Here is a 10,671-nt window from a genome sequence, read left to right as displayed (position 1 = left end):
ACAGGTCACCGTCAGCACGAAATGAACGACAACAACAATTCAAACACATGACAGTTCAGTGTTGTCTAATTTTAATAATGAAAATAAATAAATGAATAAAAACTTATTAGAGTAAAAAACCAAATTAAAAATTTCACTGATCTTATGAACTAATTATTTTTTTGACATTTATCACGTATTTAAATAATCAATATATATACGCATCACCAGAGAAGCCTAGTATCTAATTAAATTATAATATAAATATTATGACTGGCAGAAAACATATCCTAAAAAAACAGGATATATACAGACAAATTAAACCGACTCTATAATAATAATAATTTTAATATTAAATAGGTGTTATAATTTTATACTAGACACGCCTGCTTCAACTTAATGTTTAACTATTTTAAGTACAATCAGCCTCGCAAAGAAGACATACTTGTCCATTGCCATACTTTTTCATTTAATCTTCATTACAAACTTTGCTTTGCTTCTATCCTCACTTAACGCATAATTATGCATAAAAACGTTTTAAAATACACACATCAGCACATTTTTTAAATTTTATTTAAGAAAGTATAATGCACTGTGTAAAACGCAAGCTGTTCTTTTTGGGATTATTAAGCAATGACGTATATTTTTGATGCTGACTGTACTAAAAAATTTGCAATTAAAATAAGAATGTTTATTACTGTCGATTATTATAGAGCTATATGAAAAATCATTTAAATTGCACTTTTAATTTATATTAATTTTGTACCAACTTATAATATTTTTATTAGATCGACATGCCTAACGCCATGCATTACTTAAAAATAAATTATTTATTTCATGCGCAAATTTAACGATTAACGACTTTTTAAGTTGAATATTTATAATTTCTGTGAAATTTTATTAAAAACATAAAAAATCGTAAGAAAAATACGGTTTACTTATATACCGTAAGACCAAAAAAAATGTAGAACTACTGTAACGTCAGAAAAATTTAAGGGAAAATTGGCATAAATTTTCGATTATCACTTCACGAACCATATCATCGAATCATTCTTCAGTATAACTTAATTGCCGCGCCGCGTCTTTCATACCGCACATACTCTGTAAACGTCAGTGAATCGTTCCGAGGTTCACCTCTCAAAACATGCCGTCGTGTATACCGATCGGCACCAGGATCGCCAGGAAGATCGCAAAGTTCCTCAACACCAACCGCCAGTCGTCCGGCACCGCGTACGGCAGGATGACGCCGGTCAGCTTGCGGATCTCGTGCGCGGCGAACACGAACACGTAGGACGTGAGCATGAGGTTGAGCACGGGCGCGCCCGGCACGAGCACCAGCACGCCGTGCGTGTCGGCCGCCAGCCAGATGTGCGACTGCGACGCGAACAGCTCCAGCGTGACGGAGCCGAACCAGCGGAACAGGCCCGAGCTGCGCGCGCGCAGGCCGGCCGACGCGTTGCGCAGCGCCACGTAGCCCACCACGGGCAGGAACGACACGTAGCTGTGGATCTCGTCGCACGCCGAGCTGTCGGCGCACAGCAGCGTGAGCGCGGCGTAGGCGGCCAGCGCCACCGCCGCGCCCGCCGCGCGCAGCGCCGCGCCCGCCGCGCCCGCCACGCCCAGCGCCGCGCCCGCCGCGCCCGCCGTGCCGTGCCGCTGCGCCGCCAGGTACGCCGCCGCGAACATTATGCCGTACGTCATCGAGTACCTGCGGTTCGTTCGTACCAATATATCGGCATCGGCCTATCTGCGAATATCTTCTGAGATAGATAATTCGCTTTTGGCGAAGTTAATATAATATAATAGCCGAGTCGTGAGCACAAGTATTACTTATTATACGTTTTCGAATTCAACAAATTCAAAGAGTCCAGCAAGTTTTCATTAATGCATAATCACAGATACACGATTGGTTTACAGTAAATAATTTAGTTTTGAATGTTAAAAAAAAAGGTGTAGTTTTTACCCTACCTAATGTTAGAAAGCAAAATTATAATATATCTTTTAATAGTGGCCGTCTTGATGTAGCCGATACTACGGTTTTTTTGAGAATAGCATTGGATTCCAAACTTCAGTGGAGTCCTCATTTATCGTCCCTGACAGGAAGACTCAGCTCCGCAGCATACGCGGTTAGAAAAGTTAGACAAACTAACTGGTATTGATACCGCTCGTCTAGTATATTTTGGTAATTTTCACAGTATTATGCCATATTGCCATATATTACTTTGGGGTAATGCTGCAGATATTGAATCTTTGTTTTTATTTTACAAAAGAGAGCAATCCGGTCTATTTATAATCTTGGAGCTAGAGACTCTCTTCGGGATGATTTTAACAAAGTAGGAATACTCACTGTTGCGTCACAGTATATTTACAACAATATTATGTATATTCACAGTAGCACTGATCATTTCGATAAAATCAGTGTTAATCATTGTATGTGCACAAGAAGTAAGGATAAGCTTAGAACACCAAGTTTTCGATTCTGCAGTCAATAAATCATTCTTGGGGCAAGGTATCCGCTTCTATAATAAAATTCCGCAGACATTTTTAACTTTGCCGTTTCATAGATTCAAGTCATTTGTAAAAAATACATAGATAAAAAAGCGTGGAGTTAATGCTTGTTGACTTCCAGGCAGGAGACATAACATACATATATAATTGTATTTAACTAACATAACTGTATTTTTAGATGTTGAAAAAGAGTAACTACTGTGTCTTGCCAGGTTCTTCTCGGTAGAATCTACATTCCGAACCGGTGGTAGCTTTATTTTAAATAGTTTGTTAAATGACGATTCAGAAGTGCTTGTAAAAGCCTACTTGAATAATGTATATTTTGATTTGATTTGAATAGACGACAAACGTCAGGTGAAGGTAGTGCTCACCATTCACTCATACATTCATTCATCAATTCATTCATTCGCGTGCTATATCTACTTGTTATAACTTACCGATCTTGTTTCCAATCGAGCCACCATTGGTGTATATCATCGTCTGCGTTGACGAATAAAGCTTTCCAGGGCCTCGTCACGAATATCTTCTGGAAGAAAACCTCGCTCATGTACAGAACCGTCACTATGGTGAGGAGACCGATCACTTTGATTGCTATGTAGAGATACTGGTACGGCTTCGTTTCCATCGTGTGACTTGAAGATGGGGTTATGTGTGGTGGGAGAGCGAAGATCACGAACATCTGAAAATAATTTATATATCAGCACTAAATACGCACGCTCGTACACGCATGCACGCATGGCATTAATATGGCATTCAAAACTGCCATAATAACATAGTATCCAAGGTTTGTTTTAAACTTAGCTCAGATTAAACTTTTATTCTTCTAACTAACCATAGCTAACCATAGCAAATTATTTTAAACATGTTTTATATATACTTATACCATAACTTATTTTTTTTTATCTTTTCAAGTGTTTCATACCACATGTCTATTGTTACTTCTGTTGGATGTTCTGAATAAATAAATATATGTTACAGTTAAAGAAAACATACTCAGAAAAGCGTACACGTATCGGAGAAATAATCTTTCCACATTTATCCACCAACACCACTAAAATAATCTCCAAGGCTTATCTTTAGCACGAAATGAGACTTTAGCCCAGTAGTTACTTAATTAATTTCTTAATTTACTCACCAATGTATACCAAAAGGAGACCAAAGGTATAAAACTATAGAACTGGTAAGGCCTATTCATCGTTAGACACAGCACAACTGTTAGGAAATTCAATCTGAATATCACTCTGAAGTAGCGAACCAGGCCAGTGTCCCCCGTCTTCCAAGTGTAATAGAAGTGTCCATAACCAGTGAGGAAGAGGTAGGAGGACACGAGTGCCCTCACTAGCATGTAAATAGGGAGTACTTTACTAGCGCCCGTGACTTGGTACACCAGGATCACTAACTGCATCCAACCCTTCCATTCATTGGTTTGGTCCCGATTTAGTACTCTCGAATGACTGAAAACAAAAATTTCAATGAAATGATTAAAAGTTTGAATCGTGAAATTCAATGCAATTGACGTTCCCAAGCGATAGATCTTGTAAATAGCACGGCGAAATCCGTATTGAAATCGAATATTATTGAGGAGCACGATTCAACCGTGCAACTATAGTATATTTCGATCCAAGAAGGAATATAGATTAACAAACTTTAGATTTACGCATTCCATGCAGTTTGCTGATAGCTCATCTATATTGTACACTACTAACATATCTTCATTTATTTTATAAATTTATCTTTCGAAACGATTTCGTAGGGAAGTCGAAACAATAAATAGATCGTTACGACGGGTTCCTCGAGTTCTGCCGATTTCGGGGCTCCTTTTGAAAGAACGTGTCCCATCAAATTTAAAATTAAATTTCTAGCAATCGTGCGTTGATCCAAGCCCTTCCGCACCATTACCACAATTGAGCGGCTTGTTCGGACGAAGTATCCATATTTATGGTTAAGGAAAGTTTACATACTATCCAAAAATATTAATTCGTAATTAAACCTGCACTTTGATGCAGTTTACGAAGTGTAGTATCGTTGACATTTTAAAACGCAATTTCTTTGGCCTTTGTCCTCTTATAATTAAAACAGACTATATTTTTGTTTTTGATAATTATGGCATTTAAAGCATTCATCATCAAAAGGACGCCGTACCATCGAATTAGTACAGTTATGTTATAAATATTTGCTTAAAAAGATTATATATACTTTAACGACGTTTGCAATGTAAATAATCACGATTGTATTACCCTAGCATATTGACACTTAACCCCACTGGACATCGTCTAGCTACGCTGTAGTCCGTTGTGATGAGTACTCAGCTAATAGACATTTAAACGTGTGGTTAAAGGGAGATGCTTAATGAAAGGGCTAACCGCGCAATTATTAAATGGCTATTTCAAACAGTTGAGTATAATTTTGTCTCTAATTCTCCTAATTACTCGTTCACATGAGCAACAATGTAGCCAACCAATGCAGTCGCAACCCCCTATTTTATTTCAAAGGTAGGCGGACGAGCAAAGGCGCTGTAAGAAACATTAACCATTCCTTCCATCGCCAATGCGCCACCAACCTTGGGAACTAAGTTGTAATGTATCTTGTGCACAACAATACCAGGTACTGCTGCTTGGCTGTAAAATATCCGATGAGTGGGTGGTACCTACCCAGACGGGCTAGCAGAAACCACCAAGTAAAAAAAGTTTTGTCATAGCTCTCCCAAACGTGAATTAAATTTCAATACTAAAGTAGAATACAAGATCACTCACCTACTAGACCTCGACTCGTCTGTAAAAAATAACCCCAGTGCAAACACATAGCCGACTGGCAACCAAAAACTCCACTCTGAATAATATTTATTCTCTTTCATAAAGAAATTAGTTCTATCGCACAGATAGAAGTACGCCATGATCATGCCAAGCTTGGCGAGGGCTGCCATTGCTGAGGGTGTTTCGACAGCGTTCTGATTGACCAATGAATATCCCTCTATCCTCTGTTTGATGTTCTGCGACCAGCGCCATATGTATTGTATGCTGGTTAGCACTGCACTAGAAAAATAACATATTTGTCACGAGATGATAATTTTTATTTACAAATATTACCGATCGAAGGATTTTGTGGACAAACGACCTTCGCAACGCCTACGCTGATCAACTTACTAGTCTCATTACAATCCGTTGCATGTTTTAACGGATAGAGGACAAACATACATGCATACATTTTTATGATTGGATGTTGTTGGATGAAATTCTGCGACACATTCGAATTCGAAATTCGAATAAGTTCCAAACCAATTCCTAGAGAGGAAGTCTTTTAATAGCCATGGGACATTTACAAGCTCCTTCCATACATTCATTATTTTTTATTGAACTCGAAGGAGGCTATTCAACTGCGCAAGTCATATTATAGTGCACTAGTCTACACTCTACACTCGGATAAATTACAAAAAAAAAAAACTTATACACTCTGTATACACTAGCGTTTTTACTATATGGCCATATGAGGCACGTACCGCCGCATGAGGGCCGCCATATATTTGCTGATACGGTAAATTTATTTTGTTAATATTACTGGCTGTACAGTATACTAGAGCCACGTGAATCAAGGAGAAAATTCCCTCAACGGGGCTATACAAATAAAATTGTTAAAATTAATTTACTAAACCATTTTTGATACAATAATTACAAGGATCCACCCCCATATGGGGCCACTATTGGGCCGGAGTGGGCCAAGTCGGCCCTGCCTGTGTACATACATCCTATAATTGAGAGAATAACTCACCAGAGCAGGAAGAGAGCAAACGTCAACAGCTGCAACTGCGTGCAGGGCTCCGGTTGAGCGCAACACGTGCCGTCGTTGAAGTTCATGTGGTCGTTACAGAACATGTTCAAGAGGATCTGCGCGGAGTGCCGCAACGCCGTGGGGCTTATTGAGAGGCCGTCTGATGATGAAGCGGCAGCGGCTGCCAAGCGAGGAGAGTTCCAAAGTTTTGTGGCACTGTGCTGTAAGATCTGGAATAAGCAAAAACAATTTGAGCATATGTGGTAATATGTGGTGGTCACCACCGCCCATAGATATTCGCGGTGTAAGTAACAATTTCTAACATTGCCAACGCGCCACCAACTGGCCCTTACACTGGCTCTGTCACCCTTCAAACCGGAATACAACAATACTGAGTAACGCTGTACGCGAAGCCGAAGGCGACGACTAGTTATTACATATATGTACAGGACATTATAATTACCTCGACAGCTGCTCTATTGTACGCATCAATATCACTATTCGTAATCTTCACGTCATTTTTTATCTTCGTCGTGTCGACTGACTCCGATAACTTCCATAGGACCTGAGTCTTTCGAGCAGCGAGGGCATCTATCGGTTGAACTAGCTGCGTGAGGTTCCTCTTGTATTCTTCTAACGCTTGTTCTGTTGTATTACGATTCTTTATCAACTGCAACCCCGTGCTGGCTACTATCACTGACGGAGGACTATCTGAATATTGCCTGCAATTCAAAATGAACTTAAATACTTGAGTCAATGAGTACAAATTATAGTTACATATACATTATTATTATCAAATTGGCTGGATAGATTGAATGCCATTTTTTTTTAGAATATACATAAATAACATAGTTTTTTTTATTATTATTAGGAAACATTTACGTATAACACTAGTGCAACATATTAGCCAGGGATTATATAATTCGACACAGTTTGACGTGCCACGTATTACCTTGTACGTGATAAAGAAAATTGCGTTTAAAACAAATTACCATGTCCTAAACTGCTCAACCATTGTTCTAGAAACATCGTCGCTCCATATAAACGTAACGGATAACCTCAGTTTGTTATCAACGTATGTGTAGTTCGGCATGTGGTGGTCTTTGGTCGAGTAGGACGAATCGATATCCACTCGAGTTTTAAGAACGCCTAAAAGAAGAAAATACTGATCAACTAATAATACATGTTAATCAACTAATTTTACGTTATTTTATTGCGCAAGTTTTTATGAATATCAAGGATTATGAATCCTTGATCTAATTTCTTGGTGGTAGGCCTTTGTAGAAACCCGTCTGGGCAGCACTACTTGGTATTGTTGTGTTCCGGTTTGAAGGAGACAGTATAACTACAGGCACAAAGGACATCTTAGTTTCCAAGGTTGGTGGCACATTGGCGAAATAAGGGATGGTTAATATATCTAACAGCGCCAATGTCTATGGGCTGTGATGACCACATAACGGTAGCCCATTTGCCGGCCACCCATCTATAACATAAAAAAACAACATCAAATATTTTATATATGTATAAGAGGAGTAGATTGAACCACCGGATGAAAGATTTGATGGTTGGTAAAAAATAAGCACTAACTGTTTTTTTTAGATACTTTTAAAAACTGAGACGACATAAATATAAATCGAAATATTGTTCAATATCATTTCAGTGATTTTTCTCTTTCAAAGCTAATGTTTTTGATTTCAAGGACTTCATATTAAATTGAACAAATTATTTCGAAATGTTAATCGAATAATATTATCGTTTTATCTAAATATTTTCAAAAAAAAAAACACCTAAATAATCTTCAAATTATAAGCTATATATAGCTGATGAACGTGAATATTCGTACGTGCGAGTTTATAGGAGTAAGGGCGGTTAAAATTAAACGGTCTATGCTTGGAAAATATGTAAATCCGCCGCTGACTAAGCCACTTCAATAATCATACTATCCACCTGACCGAATTACGGCAATGGTGGCTAATCTCAAAGACTAACCATCTGTACAGAACATAGTAAAATACACAAATATAATCTCAGAGAAAAATTCAAAGACCTTGCTGTATATTTCAATTTGGAATTACAATTATTTAGAATTAAAATTTATTAATAAATTCGTGAAAACTACAGTGGAGAAACTAAGAATTAAAAAAAAAATACCTTACAAAAAAAACTAATTGACTATCAGAATGGCATGATATATTTGTTTTTTTAGAACGCGTGCATCTTATCCGATGGTTTCGGGTTCAAACCCAGGCAGGCACCACTGAATTTTCATGTGCTTAATTTGTGTTTATAATTCATCTCGTGCTCGGCGGTGAAGGAAAACATCGTGAGGACACCTGCATGTGTCTAATTTCAACGAAATCCTGCCACATGTGTATTCCGCCAACCCGCATTAGAGCAGCGTGGTGGAATATGCTCCAAACCTTCTCCTCAAAGGGAGAGAAGGCCTTTAGCCCAGCAGTGGGAAAATTTACAGGCTGCTAATAATCATAAATATGTGTAAAAATTTGGTTTTTAGCAAACACTCGATTGATACACTGATTCTGCAGGCCGGATCTCGTACTATGAATATAGTACGAGATTACATATTTTATCTATGTATGTTTAAATTTACATGTGTTATTATATTTTCCTTAACTTTTATAATTATATATATATATATATTTTTTTTTAAATAATAAAATGGTAACAAGATTATGTAATGTTCAATAATTTGTTACTAGTTATTTGTTTTCTCACATTTCAAAGAGTCAAATATTTTAAGAAATGCATACTACCACTATTAATAGCAACCAAATCAAAACTGACCAGTAAAAAATTTGTAAGTTTTACTTACCAATAAAGTATTCATATAATTGTTCTAATCTCGAGTCTCCTATAAACGCAAAACTGTTGTATTTCCCCCAAAATGCTAAATATCGCAAACATCTTCGTGCATCTCTGAAAAAATTGTCATATCAAACAAAGTTACTGTTAGGTCAAATCAATTCTGGACAGATAGGGTAATAATTAATATATGATGTAATTCTCAATGAGCACTGATGTAAAAGTACAAAGAAGATCTGAGGGTGGAGATGATATGAAATCACAATTACCATTGGGTATATGGGTATCATAAATATTCAGTATGGTAGATATTTAGGCAACACCAAGCTCTGGAGGGGATGGTTACTAGTCTTCTCTTAGGGTAAGGTAAATAGCTTACTCAATATTGAGGGTGAATTTTGGTGGTATATGTATCAATTTTTTTTTTTAATTTATATTAATATTGCACTGCTTGTTTCCCAAATAAAAAATAGTAAGTGTTTTCACAAATTTTCTCCCCCAAAGACAAGCAGATAGATGAAGACACCAATATGCACCTTTTCCCATCACTATGAGGCAGGTCAGAGTTAAGAGTGTTCTCAGTATGGGTGGCACACAAGTCATAGTTGACAACAGAAAATCTTTTATAAGAAAATATTTATTATTGTAACATTTATGTGAATGTAGAATTTTATAAAATGCTTACGTCTTTGAGTATTTATGCAGCATACAGCCGTATGGTTGCCATTCGTGATCTCCTTTATAACGACCAGATGACAACAACCAATTGCAAGAATCTGGACCTTAAAAGAGCAATTTGTTAAAAATAAAAAAAGACTCATTATTAATTAATAATACCTATGTACATTTTAAGAGAAATAATTATAATGTTAATAGCAAATGCAAAAGATTTCAAAGAATCTTAATTTAAAAAACATATTTGTGTATCATAATTAGAATCTCTCTTTAAGTTACACATTTTAAAATATTTCTTTTGCCAATTGTGTGTTTGTGTTTCTTTTACAAATTATAAAGAAATATATACATACAATACATAAAGAAGATAATTATAATATTTAAAGATTATTAATGTATAGCTAAGTGTATTAAAATAGTTAACTGTTACATTATTTTAAGTTGCAAAAACTTAAAATAATCAAAGAGTAAGACACAAAGGGATATTTATTTATTTATATACATACCATATCGTAAGTGCAGTATTCCATGGTATCCAATGAACCCAAGAACAAGGACAAAAGCCAAGAGTTTTGCATTCTCTACATTTATCTGGTCGATAAACCATTCAGCTGAACTTTTCTTTGAATAGGAGCCCATGACAATTGTTATAATTACCACTTAAAAACAAAACTTTAGAAAGTGCTACAGAACATTATGGGCTATATTAAAATAAAAAAAGTAATTATGTTGCGCTTTTAAGTTATTCGCAATTTAATGTAATTTAAATATATTATTTTCATCACAAACATTGCTCTCGCAATTCGCTAATCTTATATTTCTTAAAACATTGACATTTGCTTGACCATTGACAGCTATTTTGACTTTGACATATGTAAAACGCCGGTTTATAAAAAACAAGAATCAATGTATCTATTAAAA

General features: G+C 36.5%; 1 protein-coding gene across 2 annotated transcripts; it reads right to left on the bottom strand.

Moving 5' to 3' along the window:
* Nucleotides 1-996: 996 nt before the first annotated feature.
* Nucleotides 997-10,552, bottom strand: LOC125069259 (N-acetylneuraminate 9-O-acetyltransferase). Of its 2 annotated transcripts, none has more exons than XM_047678690.1 (10): nt 10,257-10,552; nt 9,761-9,857; nt 9,086-9,189; nt 7,245-7,401; nt 6,716-6,974; nt 6,253-6,482; nt 5,241-5,519; nt 3,623-3,941; nt 2,925-3,166; nt 997-1,687 (listed from the first exon to the last, which is right to left on the bottom strand). In XM_047678690.1, exons 1-10 carry the CDS (start codon nt 10,387-10,389, stop codon nt 1,117-1,119), a joined length of 2,391 nt encoding a protein of 796 aa, XP_047534646.1. In that variant the 5' UTR covers nt 10,390-10,552; the 3' UTR covers nt 997-1,116. The 2 variants fall into 2 exon arrangements, with proteins under 2 accessions (XP_047534646.1, XP_047534647.1); XM_047678691.1 differs by having other exon boundaries at nt 9,761-9,851.
* Nucleotides 10,553-10,671: the final 119 nt, after the last annotated feature.

The sequence above is a fragment of the Vanessa atalanta genome, chromosome 15, assembly GCF_905147765.1.
Source record: "Vanessa atalanta chromosome 15, ilVanAtal1.2, whole genome shotgun sequence".
Taxonomy (NCBI): domain Eukaryota; kingdom Metazoa; phylum Arthropoda; class Insecta; order Lepidoptera; family Nymphalidae; genus Vanessa; species Vanessa atalanta.
This window is presented reverse-complemented; position numbering and strand designations above follow the sequence as displayed.

Excerpts from the sequence above, each read along its gene's own strand:
- LOC125069259 (XM_047678690.1), bottom strand. The coding sequence starts at position 10,389 with ATGGGCTCCTATTCAAAGAAAAGTTCAGCTGAATGGTTTATCGACCAG. Across the intron at positions 9,858-10,256 it reads AATACTGCACTTACGATATG|GTCCAGATTCTTGCAATTGG; the intron begins GTATGTATATAA and ends TGCTCTTTTAAG. Across the intron at positions 3,167-3,622 it reads TCTCCTTTTGGTATACATTG|ATGTTCGTGATCTTCGCTCT; the intron begins GTGAGTAAATTA and ends AATTATTTTCAG.